Below are 17,061 nucleotides of genomic sequence, written 5' to 3' on the forward strand. Positions count from 1 at the left end.
AAATCCTACAGCTAAAAAGGAAATTGCATTAATACAGACTGTTGTATTTAAAAGGGAAAAAAAAAAAAGCAAGCCCAACCTTGACCCCTACTTCAAAAAAAGCCATTAGGCGCTCACCCTCTGAAGGGCCGACGGGGCTATGGCTGAAGGCTGCCTGGTTTCTCAATGCTTTACTGTTCCTGTCCTGCCCGTGGAAATGCGTGAGGAGCGGCGGGGAACTGCAGGCACCCCGCAGAAAGGTGTGTAAATCTTTGCGTGTCTAAAGAAACTTCACCGGGCTGTGAGGATTGAGGAAAAGAAAACGCTTGGCCTCTTTTTTTTTTCCCCCACTTTCCTTTGGAACTCAGATCCCCTTTGATCGTTACAAAATATATATATATATATAAAAGTTGTATTTCACCCAAAAAAATATCAGCCGTCGGAGGGCCTGAGGAAGTGCGAACCCGAGGGGGTTTTGCTGGTGATTATTCCCTCCTTTTAATTATTTAATGCTGCGGATGGAATGAAAGACGTCGGCTCTGGACAAGCAGATGGGGCGGGGGGGAAGGGGTTAACCACGGGGCTGCCCCCCAGCAGAACCCATTGTCACATTGATGGTGGGAACCCGCGCTCCGGGGCCACGTTGTTCCTTCGGTGGCATCACCTCCGTGCTGGGAAGAGATGGTTTTAGTGGGGCTGAGAGGATGTATGACCAAGGGTGCCGGTGCCACCATCCCTGCGGTCACACAGCCGAGGGGACGCCGGGGCTGCAGCCCTGCAACGCAACCCCGGGGCCAAACACTGGGGCCAATAAACGTCAATAGCGGGAGGGGGGCGGGGAGCTGGGCACCCTGGGAGCCCCCCCACACACACAGCGGACTCGCAGATTGCCAAAATTTGCCTTCAGCCGCAATCTGCGGAGCTCCGGGAAGCCGCTGCCTTGTCAGGAAGATCAGATTTGGCAGCGCCGGATTGCATCGAAATGCGCGCCCCTCTCTGCTCCAAGGGAAAGAGCGCAACGAAAGCTTTCGGCCAATGTTAAAACAGCTCCTCCGGGGGCCGGGATGGGTGGGAAAGGGTTCTGCGAGCTCGGAAATTGCGCGTGGAGCAGATAGAGGCGGTGAGAGGGGGGACGCGGGGTGTGGGATGGGGGGATGCGGGGATCCGAGGAGCGGTGCTCAGCCCCCCGCCGCTGCCCATCGCCCCGCAGCCGGACACGCCGCCTCCTCCGTCCCTACGTACGCACACATCGACACACACACACCTCTAAATATCGAATTTTTAAAGAGGAAAACCTCCTTTTCCCCCTGCCCGGTGGCTGGTTTTCATTAGGGAGGTTTCTCTCTCTAACCCCAAGGGAAGCAGCCTATGAGTTCGTAACTGCGGTGCAGGACGTAATTATCTCATTAAGGGGAGAGAGCCAGGCTGCTCCCAGCGGAGCTGACCTCGCTCCGGGGTTGATGGGGGCCCGGAGGGTGGGATGTAGGTGGAGGGGTGGGCCCGGAGGGTCACCATTTGGGGTGACCCGTTCGCAGCCCCATTTGGAGCCGGGGAAGCGCAGCACTCCCCACGGAGCGCAGCCACTTACACTTGTTGAGAGAAGCACTTAAAGCGGGGCTGGAGGGGGGGGATGCGCAAGGGGTGATTCCCCCCCACCCCGGGGGTCGTTGTACCGGGGGGCGAGGGGCCGCCCCGCTCGGTGTAGGGGCGTTTGTTTGAACAGCTCCAGAGCAAAGAGCAGGGGAAGAAAGTTTGGGCTGGGAGCGTGGTTTTTTCCCCAGACGTCAGCACAAGGCGGAACAGGGGCTGGGGAGGGAGCCGGACTCGCAGGGCAGCCGGGATTTTTATTATTTTTTAAATTATTATTATTATTATTTTATTATTATTTGGTGGGATCGAGAAGGGGAAGGGCCGGGAGCGGCCCGGCACCTCGGGGTGGGCTGCGGGCCGGTGGGGGTGGGAGCCATGGACTCGCCGCCAGCCTTCGCCATGGACAAACCGTTCGCCCCCAGCACCGTGCGCGTTCCGGAGCCGCCCGAAAACCCTCAGAGCCGGAAAAACTTCAGCGTGAGCCATCTCCTCGACCTGGAGGAGGTGGCTGCCGGGATGAACGGGGCCCCCCCCCGCCGGCCCCCCACCCTCCGCCGGCGGTAAGGCCATGCCGGAGCCGTCGGGAGGCAGCAGCGGCAGCGAGGCGGCACCCCAGGACGGTGAGTACGGACGTCCCCGGACGGGTTCCCCCCTCTACCCGCAGTCTCGGGGTGTGGGGTGGCCCCGCTGTTCCCCCTCCCATCCCCCGGGCCGGGCTGAGCGCGGGGGACAAAGGGACGCGGGGTCCCTCCGAGGTGGGATGGGGGCTGCTGTGGGGGCACCGACCCCGTGGGCTGTGGGGGTGGATCTGGGATATCTGTGGGATCGGAACCGCCGGAACACCGAAAGCACCCGACGGGCGGGACGGGGGGACACAGCGCAGTGGGGACGGAGGGACGCGGGCACCGCACCGGCCACCTCCCCGCCGCCACCGGAACAGGACGGTGCCGACTTCCCGGTACGTCCCGGAGCTGCTTGGCCCTCCCGGCGCTCCCCGCCCCGGTTCTCGGGCTCCGAGAGCAGAGGCGGCTCGGTGGGACCGGTGGAAATGAAAGCTGCGGGTCCCCGCCGCTGGCACCGGGACACCGGCACGGAGCTGCCTTTGTCCGGGCGCTCCCCTCGGGGCGGGTAGGAGCCGGGTTGGGGACGGGGAGTGCCCCGGTGCTCCGGGTTTCGCTGCGTTCGGTCCCGGCACGTTTAGAAAGGGACAAACTCGCTTTACCGGGCTGCATCCCGGCTCCGGAGCGAGAAGGTTGGCCCCGACCCTGCGCCAAAGCCCCGCTCCGGGGGCACCTGGGAGGCTCCCAAGAGCTCCCTCGGGTTGTAGGGTGGTGGGAGAGAGAAGGAGGTGGAGGTGCAGACCCACTGCCTGCCCCCAGCTCGGATCCGGGACCTCTAAACCTGCCCCGGGCTGGGATTTGGGCCCCATCTCTGGGGCGCTGCTGGCCGTGCCGTGGGCCTGACCCAGTGTATAGGGATGCTTCAGCCCCGGAGCTGCGGTGAGGGGCTCCCAGGGGGAGTAGGGGGGGCCTTGTGTCCCCTCCAGCAGCTCCCACGTTGTGATTTGGGTCAGAAGCATCCTTTTCCCAACCACATCTTATTCCCAGAACCCCAACTCTGCCCTCTGCTCGGGATACTGATGGCTGGGTGCCGATTTCAGGACTGGCAACTGAGATTTTTGGTGTTGTTTCCCATCCTTCCTCCCCTTCCCTTGGGTTTTGTTTGCACTTCCCGCATCACCTTTGGGACTGCACAGTTGGAAGGGGGGGGGGCTGCATGCAGCACAGCATAGTCCGGCTTTTGGAAATCTGGCAGATCCTTCCAAGGCCATTTTTTACCCCTAAAAGCCCATTCCTCATGGGGCAGAGGCCTTATGGGGTTTGTATGGGGTTTGGCATCCCTGGACGAGGGGGATATTTCCCTCTGGCACCTGTTTCTGTGAAGTTATGGGGATGAAGACCCTGTGAGCATCTGGGATGCACCAACAACACAATCAGGAGTGGAAGCATTTCTTGTAACCCCAAATGGAGATACCTGAGCGATGGGAACTGCAAGCAGCCTGCAGGAGGATGAACGAGGAAATGGAGCAAGAAAACCCATGTTGGTGCAAACCTCAGGTTGTGGGACTGGGACCCACTGCCCAGAGTCTGGGATGCAGTTTCCTAAACCGAGGCAAGGATCATAAATACCACACAGCATTTGCATCTGCGACGCTCCTGGCATCAGTGTGGTGACAACAGAGGAGCGTAACATTCTCTGTTACGGGCATCCTCAAGTGAAGGCATTTTCCCTCATCTTCCTCTCCACCATCACATCTTTTTCCCCTCTCGGATGCAGGCCGAGAACTGCACTGCTCGGCAGTGGAGGGAATGCCAAAGGGGCAGTGAGGGAACATCCTTGTCCCCATCCTCATCCTCATCATCCCCCGGAGTGATGCAGCCTCCCATCAAACTCTTCCACACAACTTCTGAGGTCTTGAAAGCTTGTTCACCTCCTTTCATTAGACTAACAAATAATGTGTAACGCGAAACATCTGTTAACAACAGCCCTTAATGTTCTCAAGATGATAAAGCAGGAGGGTAATTTTAGCCAGCGGGCCTTGACTGATGGCTTTTCAAACAATGAACTTGCTTTTGGTGCTGCTTGGGGGTGGGAGTGGAGCTGGGCACTGCCTCAGATGGGTGCTTCGGGCTGTGCTCTTTTGGCTGCTCCCATAAGCGATGGGAGTGGGCAATGGGATGGGGTGAGGGGCCAGCCCTGGGCAGAGTGGCTCATTCCCCATCCCATCACCTGAGTGCAGAAGGGAGAAATCCCCCCTGGTCCCTCTGTGCAGTGAGAGGAGATGGTGCACCCGATGATGTTATGGTGAATTGGTTCTAATGTCATGAATGAGGGCAGGTGAGAAGGTAAAGTGAAGTAAGGACCTGATGAAAGTGGAACGTGGCAAGGGATTGTTTCTGAGGTCAGGGCTGGGTGATTGCCTCCAGCAGCCCACGGGACACTTTTCTGCTGGGCTTTTTCTGCCTTCCTAAATGCTGCTTGTGGAGTCCCAATGTGGGGACACCTCAGCTGTGCCCACCAGACGATGCTGATGCCCAGTAAGGGCTGGGGCTGCCAGCACTCCATTTCATCCCGAGAGCTGAGAAGAAGCTGTCAGGCAGCAAGGCTGGGCTGTGGGATTTACATCACCCACAGTCCCGTGCTGCTCCCCAAAACAGCATCGTCTGCGAGTGCCTGTCTGCATTGACCACACGTGGCAGAGCCAGGCAGGGTGGCACTGAAGGGGGGGCTGAGGGATAAGGGCTCTTCGGTCCTTGTATGGCCATGCTGGGTGGCACGCAGATCTGGGACAGGAGCACGCCTTGCATGGCCGTGATGCCCACAGATGGAGTGTCACCATCGCTGTCCCCATTGCCTGCTTGGGGACATTGCCACACCATGCAGGGATGGATGCACACCCCGGGACAACACACCTCTGTCTGTGCCCAGTGCCCAAGCCCAGCACTCACCCAATGGTGCAGCACCCATCGCGCATATTGATTGATTAATTGATCATTGATGAATACCCTGCAATTAATCCAGGCGGGCTTTGCTGTCAGGGATCTCCCGCCCCATTTGTTTGCACTTAGTGTGGGGCTGGCGACATGTGAGGGGCTGGGAGCCTGACGTGTCCCAGTGCAGTGACTGATGAGTTCCAGCCGCTCCGGGGATCCGAGTGCATCCCTGTCAAAGAAATGAAAGGCTCTGGGGAAGGACCCACCTTAACCCTGACCCCCAGCCTGAGATATAGGTCCTACAGCGAGGCTTCCCCTCCCCAAGTGGGGCCATCCACCACTGTCACCCCACACTGCTGCCATGGGACCTGCTGCCCTATGGGTGAGCTGGGGCTGGTGCCCAGGTGTCCATGGAAAACCACAGGCAGACGGGAGCGATGATTTTCCAATGGGACAAGCAGGGCAAGAGGCTGAGGTTGGGCTGATTTAGGTCAGAGCCTGTAGAAAGAACCCAGAAACAGCACAAACGGCTGCCAGGTGTGGGCAAGGAGGGATCCCATGTCTAAATGGGGTTTCTGTCAGGGGAACACCCCAGCACCAACCTTACTCCATCTTCCTCTGACCCCAAAGGATGCCATGGCTCACTGTCACACTCCTCCCTACATGGCAGAGGATGCTCCAAGCCCTGGGCTGCATTCAGGCTCTAGCAGACCAGCAACACCTAGGCTCTAATTTGGGTCAATTTGCATACAGATTGGCTGAATACCCCTATAGGGGTTGCAGGACACCCCCTGCAGCATGGAGGGAGAAAAATCCTAAACCAAGTGCCTGGCTTGGCCAGGAAAGTCCCATTACCCTCCCCCCTCCCCCCACCCCCCCCGCAGTTCTCAGTGCAGTGATTTTTCTCTCCCTGGAGCAGTGATGCTCATAGGAACGGGGTTGAAAACCTCTTGTGGTGCTGTGAAGGGGACGGGGGTGCAGTGGGGACGTGGGGGTTCGCCCCGCTCCATCAGGAGCCCCTGCAGCCCCATGGGCACGGGGACACCTCGCTGCCCCCCGGCTGTTGTGTCTGCTGTGATCGGGAACAGCTCAGGGCGAGACTATTTCCCCTCTCCTTTCGGGCTGTTATTTCAGGGAACGGGGCTGATTCACGGGAAAAATATGAAATTTCGACTCCGCGTGGCCAAAATGGGCGAATTTCAACGAATCAGCATTTTAAGAGAGCCTGGGCGTGTGTCTGTAGCTGGGAGGCTGATGAAATGATTTAGGGCTTTGAGGCTGCCTCGTTAGGAACCCTTCCTCCCTCCCAGGGAGCGGGGCTGTCACCCCCTTCCCCAGCGCCGCTTTCCTCCGGCAGTGGGCAATTTCTCCCCCCCCGCCCCTCCTCCCCATGTTGGGGCTGGGAAGCGATGGAGCTGAAGGGATGGGGCTGAGGGCAGGATGGGGCCAGCTGCTTTACTGTGGTGAAGTCCCCTGGTTGGCATCGGGTCCCCATCTGCAGCTGGAAGGGTTTATCCTACGGGGGGTGGGGAGGAGCGGGGCTGGGATAGCATCATTGTGCTGTGGGGAAGCCCAGAGCATCCTTTAAAAAAGGCAGGACGGGTCAGGGAATGGGGATGGGAATGGATGTGGGTTTGTCATGGATCTCTTTGGTACGGGTGGGCAACGGTTCCCTGCATGGGGTCAGCACTGTCTGGGGAGGATGGGAATGGGAAACCCCATAGGAACGGTCTGAGTGGGGCTTTCAAGGTGATTTCCAGCGCCCACAGAAGAGGGACACCCCCAGATTTTGGAGATATTTTTATAAAGCCCCCACCCTTGATGCGTTCCCATCATTATCCCACGCAGAGACCTTCCCTTCTCAGCACCCCTCTCTGGCCCAAGGGATCTCCCAGTGTAAAGACTGCTGAGGAGCACTGCGGGGACACCAGGAGCCTGGGGGTGGGTAGCAGGGGGAGGATCAAACCCTCCTGAGCAGCGTGGGGGAAAAAGAAGATGATGCATTTGGGAACGGGGGGGAGGTTGGGGCTAAAGGGGACACTTTGGAGAGCACGTTGCCCCATCCCAGACTGGGGACGCCCCTGGGGACAGGAAGATGATGGAGCACAGCCCCCACCCTGCAGCCCTTCTCTGGGTGATGCACGGCACGGGGCGGTTGCTAATTGAGCTGGAGGCCTAACGAGGTGCCCCCCGTGCTGTGGGGAGAAGCCGTGGAGCTCCGCAGCCTTCAGAAAGCGGCAGCGGCAGCCGCCATCCCCCTCCCCTTCCCTCCTCTTCCCCCTTTGGAGCGGGTATAATAAAGCAGCTTTTCAGCTGCGGCTGCAGTGATAGATCAGGAAGAATTGTATGAGTCTATTAAAGTCTGTGCGTCTCCGAATGGAGACTGCGGCTAAGCCAGGCGCCAGGCGCTCGCATTGAACCAGATGTGCTCAGGCGCCGTCCTTTCCAGCCACTGCAGCTGAGAGGCTGCCGCCTTCACACGCGAGGAAACTGGCGTGCACATGGCAGGGGAGCGGGGGAGCACATGGCAGGAGGGCTGCGGGGGGGGCACGGCCCTCCTGGCACAGCTATGGGGCTGGGGGGGGATGCAGAAAGGTGGAGAGAGGGCATTGCTGCAGGAGTTGTGCCTCCCCGGGACGTGGTGGTGTTGGGGGAGGGGTTGAATTGCACCCAAAAGCGTTGATGGTGAAGGGAGAGTTGCATTGCGTACCAACTGTGCAAGTTATGGGTGTGTGGGGGGGTTGCATTGTGTCCTGTGCAAACTACTGATGGGGGGGGGTTGCATTGCACACAAGCTGTGCAGGACGTTGCAGTATCAGAGGAGGAGTTGCATTGCACAGAAGCTGTGCAGGGTGCTGCAATGTTGGGGGGGGAGTTGCATTGCACACAAGCAGTGCAGGACATTGCATTATTAAGATGGGGGGGAGAGGGGGAGGATGTTGTATTGCACTGTGAACTGTGCAGAACATTGATGGGGAGGTTGTGTTGCACCCTGAGCCATGCAGGGGGACTGCATGTACCCCATGCAGGGGACACAGAGCATTGCAGGGCTGGGCTGGGCACCCCGGAGCACATGGATCAGCGTGGCTGCGTGGCCGTTGCTGTGGGACACCCATTCCCCTCCATTTTCAGTTTGGTAGCCACGTGTTTGTGAGTTTGGGGTTAGTAAAGACCTCGAAGGGTAAATTTTAATTAGAAAAGGAAAAAAAAAACAAAACCGGCCCCCCCCCCCAAAAAAAAAACCCAACCCCCTGTTTTTGTTTAAATTAAAAGCCTGAAGTGTTTCTATTAGTATTAGAGGTTTATAAAACCTGAAACAAATGTCAGAATGGAACCACCAGGCACCATCCCCTTCGTGCTCCAACCCCAGCAAGTTGTGTGTCATGGTTTTCCATGGCTGTTCTGTATCGTGACATCATGCAGTCAGATCCCTATCATGACAGATCACGCAGATCTGTCAAAGCCTTTGGGTGGGCATGTTGTGTTTTATGGGATTTGTGAGTGGGCACCCAGAGGTGGCTGAGCTGTGCCCTGCACCAATGCCAGCGTGACCACGCTGCACTTCTGGGTGGGTTTTGGGGGATCTGAGTGTGGCAGAGAGACAGAAGTGATGGCAGTGGTGTGACGGATAGAGAAATCTCAGCTCTGAGGTGCTGTGTGTGAGCAGGATCCCAGTGCAGGCACTCCCAATCCCCCAGCATCATCCCACCTGCATCCAGTGGGGCTGCGTGTTAACCCGCAAATAGTTAAATGGGTTTGGTCTGAGGGAAAGAAAAAAAAAAAAAAAGGAGAAAAGATACGAGCCACTTATTAAAATGAATGTTTTACAATAAATTTGGCGAGGGGCCACCGACCTCAAATGAAAACCAGACCGAAGGACGGCAACGCTGCTCGCTGGAGAGGGTTTGTGTGATGAGTGTGTGCGTGCCCATGGGGTGCTCCTCAGAGTGGGGCGTGGGGACAGGGGCTCACAGCTACCATCACACCACCCCAGTGTGTTGGTGACCCCATCCCGGGATGCTCCAGAGGTGGCCGTGGGCTGTAGGATGGGTTTGGGGCAGGTTCTTGGTGTTGGAATGGGGCTTGGTGGCATCTCCGCCTGGAAAACATCCATTTGGCTGCAAAAAGGTAAAGATGGGGGGAGTGGGTCCCAGGGTCTGGTCCTGTGCCCCCAGCTGCCTGAGGGAGTGTCCCATGAGGCTGTCCCCTGGTCCCCATATGCTCTCTTCCTTCGATCTTGGCAGTGACTGTGATGCAATTAGGGCTGTGCGCTAACCTGGAGGGCTGGTGTTGGGTTTCAGTGCCAGATGCCATCAGGGCGGCCTCGCTATGGGCTTTTGCTTATTAAATTTCAAGAAATCACCTTTTTTTTTTTTTTTTTTTTTAACTTTTTTCCCATGGGGGAGGAAGGCTGGGATTGCCATGCCAGGAGTCTCTGGCTGGGAGCCAGCCACTCCTGCTATGCAGCCCTGCCTGATTAGTTGTGTGTCCTTAACACCATGTCACTCTCCCTGTACCTGGATGGGCACCCCAGGGAAAAGCACTCTGCAGTCAGAGCTGAGCTTTCAGCAGAACTTTGCTATTGCAGGATGGTGAGGTCTGTCCCAGCATCACTCATTCCAGCATCACCCATCCCAGCACTGTCCATCCCCAAATCCCATCCTGCTGCAGCTCCGGTGCTGTCCCAGTCCTGTCCATTCCTGCAGCCCCACTTCCTCCATCCACAGGGCCTGAGCAGAGCGTTTCCTCGTGCACTGCTCACACATCTGTTAGCTATCATGGTGCTGCCAGGCTCTGCGCTCAGCTATTTCAATGCGCGGCACCAACGGTGCTGGGAAACAGCAAGGCTGCAGCTTGGGTGGGTGCCTCTGTGTGTTCACGATGCTCTTGTGGGCCCCCAAAGCCTCATGTGATGCTGCAGCTGATGGTTCCAGGAGGGGACGTGGCACACGCAGCACTGAGCCCAAGAGATGCACATTGTGGTTGCCCTGGGTTGGTGCCACCCTGCAGCCCTGCAGCCACATGGGATGGGGTTTTCTCCCCATGGCGGGCTTGTTCTGGTGAAGGGAAAGGCAAGATCAGGCCCTTAGCCTTGGGAAAACCCAACGAGCTCCATTCTGGTTTCCAAACACTGGTGACCCACGTGATTCCACCATGCTTCTTGCACTAAAGACAGGCTGTGCCAAAAAGCAGCTTTGTGCTGCACAGCAGCTGGCAGAAGGCTCCAAGCACAGCCCTGCAGGGATGCAGAATGATACCCAGGACCCCCCCCAGTTCATCTGGGCATTTGGGCCACAGTGGGTGCCCACACCATCCCCAGTGATGGGGGATGAACACGGAGCACCTCTGTGCAGGATGCTGTCCAAACCCATCTATCTGCAGTGCTGGGTGGTTGCTGGCTGGTGCAGCAGCAGCCCCATGACCATAAAGCAGCCAGCTGCTGCCTGTCAGTGAGTGGAGCTAAGACCCTCCCGGGACGGCCTTGGCCTCTTTTTCGGTACGGGCTTTTTGCTGCTCCTTTATAACAGAGACACTTTTCCCCCAGCAAAACTGGCAGCCTGTAAAAACGTGTCAGCGTTTCAGTTTTTTCACAATTAATGAGGTGAAACATCCTCGGAAACATTTCGCTGTAATGTTTCTCCGGTAGCTGAGACTTACCCCTCTCTTAAATTTTTAACGTCCGCCACTTGATCCGAGAAAGTTTCCTTCGGACTCAGCACATTTGGACCCCCCCAGTCTCTCCTGCTCCCACTGAGCTTCTGGATTTATGGGATACAGGGAGCTGGGGCTGGGCTGGAGGGACCGTGGGATGGGATGAGGCAGCAGGAGAGCCCCAAGGAGGTTGGCTGCTCCAGACCCTCGTCCCCATGCCCTTGGGATGCTCCTGAGGTGGGTTTGGATGATGCAGCAATGGGTCCTGAACAAAGGGTGCTTCTCACCTTCCTTGGGCTTTTGGAGGTGATTTGGGGATATCAGCACCAGCAGTGGGGTGGGTGGTTCCCATCTTTGCTCCTGTGGTCATCTCTGTGCCCCGCTACAGGGGACAGACCCCATCCCCGCCGTGTCTCCATCCTCTGCCACGCTCATGGCCAAGCACAAAACCAGCGCAATGTGCCCACACCTTCAGCTCGTAAGCTGTGGGAAAAAGGGATCTGGAGCACGGGGAACCCCCGGGGGGTGGAAATTCCCAGGGCAGAGAGCTCTGCTCAACTCCATCACGACCTCAAGGGCAGTGGTTCCAAGGAACCGGTTAATAGAGCACATGGAGCTCGCTGGACGTCATCGCTGGAGCACGCCTCGCTTCCCTGGAGTATATAAAGGGATGAAGGGAGTCCACATGTTTACCGAGAGACCATGGGAGAAACGAAAGACATTGTTTTTCCAAAGGATTTCTTGGCTGTAAAAGTCCTCCACCACCCTGCGGCTTCCCTGATGAAGGCCCAGCGTTAATTTGTTAAATCCACATCAAGTGCCCGGAGAACCAGTTGTTTATTTTTGCTAATTCAGCTGGCCGAGATCAAATTGGGGTTTTATTTGTTAAGGATAAACCTTAATTAATAAAAGCTATTTATTTGGTTAGAGCCGGCTGCAGCCTGAGGGTCAGATATGCCATGATCATTATTTCAAGTAAAACAAACCCAAAACGTCTCTCAACAGTTTGAAAAACGTAGAAACTTAGAGGGCTGAATTTATTTGTCTTAGGAAGAATTTACAGCTAATTCCCTCCAGGCTATTTCAACCCTTAAATTATACCCGAGAAGAAGAAAGAAGGAAGGAAAAAAAAAAGAGCCAACACAAAAATGCCATTCCAGGAGGAGCAGGAAAGTAAATGGTACTGCAGATTGGATCATCTGGGTGGGGGGGTTGGAATTTCAGGCTTAAAGGTCTTTGGCAAACAAGTGGAACGTGCGAAATAATGCAACGGCAAAAAGCTGCATCCTGTGTGGGGCTCTCGGGGTTGGCGGTGGGAAATGGAAGATGTGAGCATCCCAGCGAGGCGGGAACGGCATCACTGGGTGCTTGCTGGTGCTTGCTGGTGGAGGTTGGAAGTCAAAGCAGAGCTGGGGTGGAAATCCAGCACCAGTAACTGTGCTGCAGTGCACATCACCCGCTTACAGCCCTCACTGGTGGCCGGTTTGGGGCTCCTGACACATCATTCCTATGGAAAACACAGGGAAAGAGGGCAAGAGCTGGAAAAGTGAGCTTGCTCCGTGCTCAGCTAAATCAACACACCCTGACCCAGCAGCACTGGGGCCATTGGTTTTGCAAATGGTGCATGACCATGCGCTCCCCGCTCTCCTCCACGGCGCTGTTCTCTGTGGTCCTGGTGTCCTGGGGGCTGGAACCACGGGACACGTCCCACCATGAGCCGTGCGGCTGCTGAGCCCCCCTCATCCTTCCATCCCCAATGTCATCCTTCATTATTCAGTAACGTTATCCCTCCGTTTCCCCCCTTCCCCTGCATTTTTTTTTCTCCCTTTGGCGGAAATTGTAATCAGTGGAAAGTAAATACACCAAAGGGAAAGCGGGGGTTGCTGAGACGTCCCCTCTGACCTCTGCTTGGACAATCAAGCCAATGCCTCCACCACACTGCCATCAACCCCCCCCCAGATTATAGCTGACAAATGCAAGGGTTTGGCTTTCACCAAAATCTCCCCCCAGCCACCTCAAGTAATGTTTTTTGGGGGCGAAAGCGATGCGTTGTTGAGCTATTATTGACTTTGGGCAATTACGGCTTATTCTTGGAAACATATCAGGGTGCAGAAATGTTATTCCCCCATGAAGGTTACAGTGAATTTGGTTGTGGTGAATTTTGCTCCTCTGCTGAGTAGTGCAGGATGGTTTGTGATGCTCATCTCTGTAAATCTGCCCTGGTTTATGAAGGTATCCTTTATAGAAGTGCCAGCGAGGGCAGCATTTATCTGGTCCTGTGGTCCCATGGCTGGGAAGGGCTCCATGGTGGGGTTAATGGGGACAAGATGTGCGTTCATCACTGAGCCTCATCTCCAAGCACAGCAGAGGACATGGGCATTAAAGGAGAGGAGATTTAAGAAATCCTATTTTCTTTCAGCCAATTTAGGGCAGGCAAGATAAGCCATCACTTATGGAAAAGTCATAAAATCACAGAGTCATTCGGGTTGGAAAAGCCCTCATAGATCTCCATGCCCAACCCACCCCCCATGCCCACTGACACGTCCCTCAGTGCCACATCTCCACTGGAACACCTCCGTGGATGGCGACCCCAAACCCTGGGCAGTCCGTGCCACTGCATCACCACTCTTTCTGAGCACAATTTTTCCCTACTATCCAATCTGAGCTTCAGATCCAGCAGCCAGAATTTATACCAAGATGAAAATCAAATGGGGTTAATCAATTTTATTTATACATTTCATTGGATTCTGTTGAGGGCCGTTGGCTTCTAACCCCAGATTTCGACACAAGCTTTGGTCCCATTCACTGCTGCTTCCTGCTGATGGCACCCAGCTCAGTCCCAACCCTGGGAAGCTCTGGATCAACCACGGCTGGACTCGGTGTATTTTAATCCAGCGGCTCGTTTGCTCGCTGAAGAAAAACAGGACCAAAAAAGGAGTTTAACTAAAAGGGGCAACTGGAAAGCGGAGACTGGCAGAGCATTTGGAGCAGCAGAAACGAGAGCTGGGGGGAATCTGGGGAATTTTATTTGTGAGCCTGTAAGCGGGCTGCGGCAAAGAGCAGCCTGCATTCTCCTGGCTGGGAAAGAGGCCTCGAACCCGTGCGTATCTCAGGCACCAGCCCTGGAGCCCTCACCCTACCGAGAAGATCGTGTCCCATCTATGGCTGCATGGGCCATTCCTGGCACAAAGAGACCAGAGGGTCTCTTGAGAACCTGATGGCAGAGGTTTTGTGGTTATTCAGAATTATAGGCCAAGATGATCTCAAAACTTCTAATTTCTTCCTGCTCGGTATTGCCTCGAAGCAGGAGAGTTAATATCCCTTCCAGCAGATTTTGTTCCTTGCTCAAGAATCATCCCCAAATGCTGCACATCTATTTAATAACTACCAAGATAGTTTATTAGCAAGTATTTATTTCCTCTGCACACTCAGGGAGCAGTAATTCCTGCCATCGCGGCCTCTGCACTGATACAGAACAGAAAACCCCAATATAACCCTGCTATGAATCAGAGCGATGCCATAAAACTATTAACATCTCAAATAATTCCAAAATACTTTCCCACCAGTAGGTACAGATTGGATCCAGATGCTTTATTAATGGAAAAAATAATTACCCAGTACCTCCACGAGGAATACCAACAGCAAGATGTCTTTCCCATGAAGGCAGGGATTGGGTATCAATTTTTTCCCCCATAAGTTTGCCTAAACTTGATGACCTTAGCAACAAAAAATCAGATTTATCTCAGCCTGGCAGAAAGCCCAAGGTTGGTATGGTGAAACCAATCCATGCCCTACACTTGGTGCTTCCATAGGCAAGCAAAGGCAGAAATAAGCATGGAGGAAGCCGAGCTCCAAGAGCTGTGGTTGTGTTTATTCCTGGTGTATGGATGAGGTTCGGCGGTTCCATGTGCTGCAGCTCCGCAGGTTGATGGGGATGGGAGATCTCTGAGATGTTTTATGGTAGAATTTGTTGCTGTCCATGAAGATTGAATCTTTAGAAGGTAGGTTCTGCGGAGTCTCATGGGGCTTTTGCTGTGATTTCCCCCAGGTGAGAGCCTGAGCCCGAGCCGTGGAGTGGCCAAGAGGAAGAAGAAGCAGAGGAGGAACCGCACCACGTTCAACAGCAGCCAACTGCAGGCTCTGGAGAGGGTCTTTGAGCGGACGCATTACCCCGACGCCTTCGTGCGGGAGGAGCTGGCCAGAAGGGTGAACCTCAGCGAGGCGAGAGTCCAGGTGGGATAGATCTCTCCACCTCCATCCCCACACAGCACCAGGGTCTGGGTGGTGGGAAGGACAACGGGGACATCTCCGCTCAACCCAGGCCTTGTTAACACATCTCCCCTTCCCCACTCAGGTTTGGTTTCAGAACCGGAGGGCCAAGTTTCGCCGTAACGAGAGGGCGATGTTGGCCAACAGATCCGCGTCGCTCCTCAAGTCCTACAGCCAGGAGGCTGCCATCGAGCAGCCCATGGCACCGCGGCCCACCGCGCTCAGCCCCGAGTACCTCTCGTGGAGCAGCTCCTCCCCGTACAGGTGGGTGCAGGACGTGGGACCACCCCCATCTCTCTGTGAGCCCCGTGCTACTGATGGGGACGCAAAGAGCTTTGCGGGGCTAAGGGAGTGAGAGGTGGGATGTCACTGGGGGTTACCTTGGGAACTCCTGCCAGCCCCCACCAAGTGTTTTCTGGATAGGAGGAGGCCTGGTCCTCATGAGGGACCCTCTTGGCCTGCACTGACCCTTCCCACATCCTAACCCAAGAGGGGAGGCGGGACCCTTCAGTTCCCAGCTCTCCAAAAGCGGAGGGCATGGCTTCCTGGCACATACTTTGAGGGGTTCCCACATGCATACAGCCACATAAAAATGCTACAGAGCTCTTGTGGGAGATGTCCAAGAGGGAGCCGCCAACGCAGCCTGGGAAGCCAGTGGGATGTGTGGGCTCCCCACGGGCTGTGCCTCACCCCGCTCCGCTCCCCCCGCAGCACTGTGCCGTCCTACAGCTCCAGCGGAACTGCGACGCCCACCCAAGGGGTGAACATGGCCAACAGCATCGCCAGCCTGCGCCTCAAAGCCAAAGAGTTCAGCCTGCATCAGAACCAGGTGCCGACTGTGAACTGACCGGGGAAAATCCCCGTGGCCTCATCCAGGACTCGACGTGGGGATCCTGTACTGATCGGCACCAACCCGCCGCCCGCCCCACGCACTGCTCGTCTGATGTCCCAGCACCTCTCCTCTCCTCTTCCCTCTTGAAGGTAGCGTCAAGTCCCAGTCTGAAGTGGCACATCGCTATAGCCACATATGGAGCAAACTTGGTTAGAAACTTGCTTTTCTGCACACCCTTATAATAAAGGCTATATATACACACACATACCCCCCACGCGCTCTTCGAGGACAAACAGACTTACCAAGCGAACAAGAATTTGCTTCCAAACATGGAAGGATCTTGGACTTTTGGATTTGACCAATTTGGGTATCTTGCCTGGAGAGCCAAAGAGTTATTGGGTCTTCTCCCACAGGGACAGCACGCAGCACTGGGACGATTGCGATGCTGCACAATGCCAATTTTTTGAGCCCCCCTTTATGCTGGGCCTTCACCTCCTCGTGCACTGCCAGCCATGGGGCTTAGTGGGACCATTGCAAGCCAACAGCTGCATCCTGGTGCCGGAAACTGGGGGGGGGGAACGCATCGCCGCGCCCCATCCAGGCACCACCACCCCACATCTGCGGGTTTGCCAGCAGTTCTGCAGAGCCCCGGGTCATTGAACCAGCCCAGGGAAAGAGAAAATTGGAAAAAGCTGTTGGTTTCAGCTGAGTAGGCGGCTCCCAGTGCTTCGTGCCAAGGGCAGAGCAGGCTTCGTCTTCCGGAGGCACAGCATCCCCAGCGGCCGCTCTGCAGATGGGCCACAGAGTGTGGGGCTGGAGGCTCCATGGGGTGTTTTCTGTGTTTCTGAATAAAGGAAACTGTATTCCCCACCACACCACACAGCCCAGTGAGGGGGCTCTCGGTTGCAGGGTGGGCAGAAAACTTCCAACAGCGGCACCGCAGCAATGTGGGATGAGCCGGCGCTGGGGCAACAGGGGATTGACTCCATGGACAAACCCAATGGAGCGCTCCTTCCTCCCCCACTGCAAGGAGCAGCAGCCAAGCAGCCAACCAAACCTCTTCTAGGAGGCTTTGTCCAGCCAGCATGGTGGGGCCGATAACAAGTGAATGTAGCATTGGACCCAAAGATGGCCACAACAGCCATCGAGATCAACACCATCACTATGCGATGCCAAGCCAAAAGCACCCAAACCACTCTGTATACACACCCAAGAGCCCCCACACCCTACCAAGGAAAGCCACAT

General features: G+C 56.0%; 1 protein-coding gene across 1 annotated transcript; it reads left to right on the plus strand.

The window, feature by feature from the left end:
• Window positions 1-1,161: 1,161 nt before the first annotated feature.
• PRRX2 (paired related homeobox 2) lies at window positions 1,162-16,689 on the plus strand. Its single transcript, XM_003211255.4, is given in 5 exon segments — window positions 1,162-2,097; window positions 2,099-2,189; window positions 14,764-14,948; window positions 15,070-15,248; window positions 15,696-16,689. Coding segments are annotated over 5 exon segments (744 nt in total). The 5' UTR covers window positions 1,162-1,944; the 3' UTR covers window positions 15,832-16,689.
• The last annotated feature ends 372 nt before the right edge of the window (window positions 16,690-17,061 follow it).

The sequence above is a fragment of the Meleagris gallopavo genome, chromosome 19 (genome assembly GCF_000146605.3).
Source record: "Meleagris gallopavo isolate NT-WF06-2002-E0010 breed Aviagen turkey brand Nicholas breeding stock chromosome 19, Turkey_5.1, whole genome shotgun sequence".
NCBI lineage: Eukaryota > Metazoa > Chordata > Aves > Galliformes > Phasianidae > Meleagris > Meleagris gallopavo.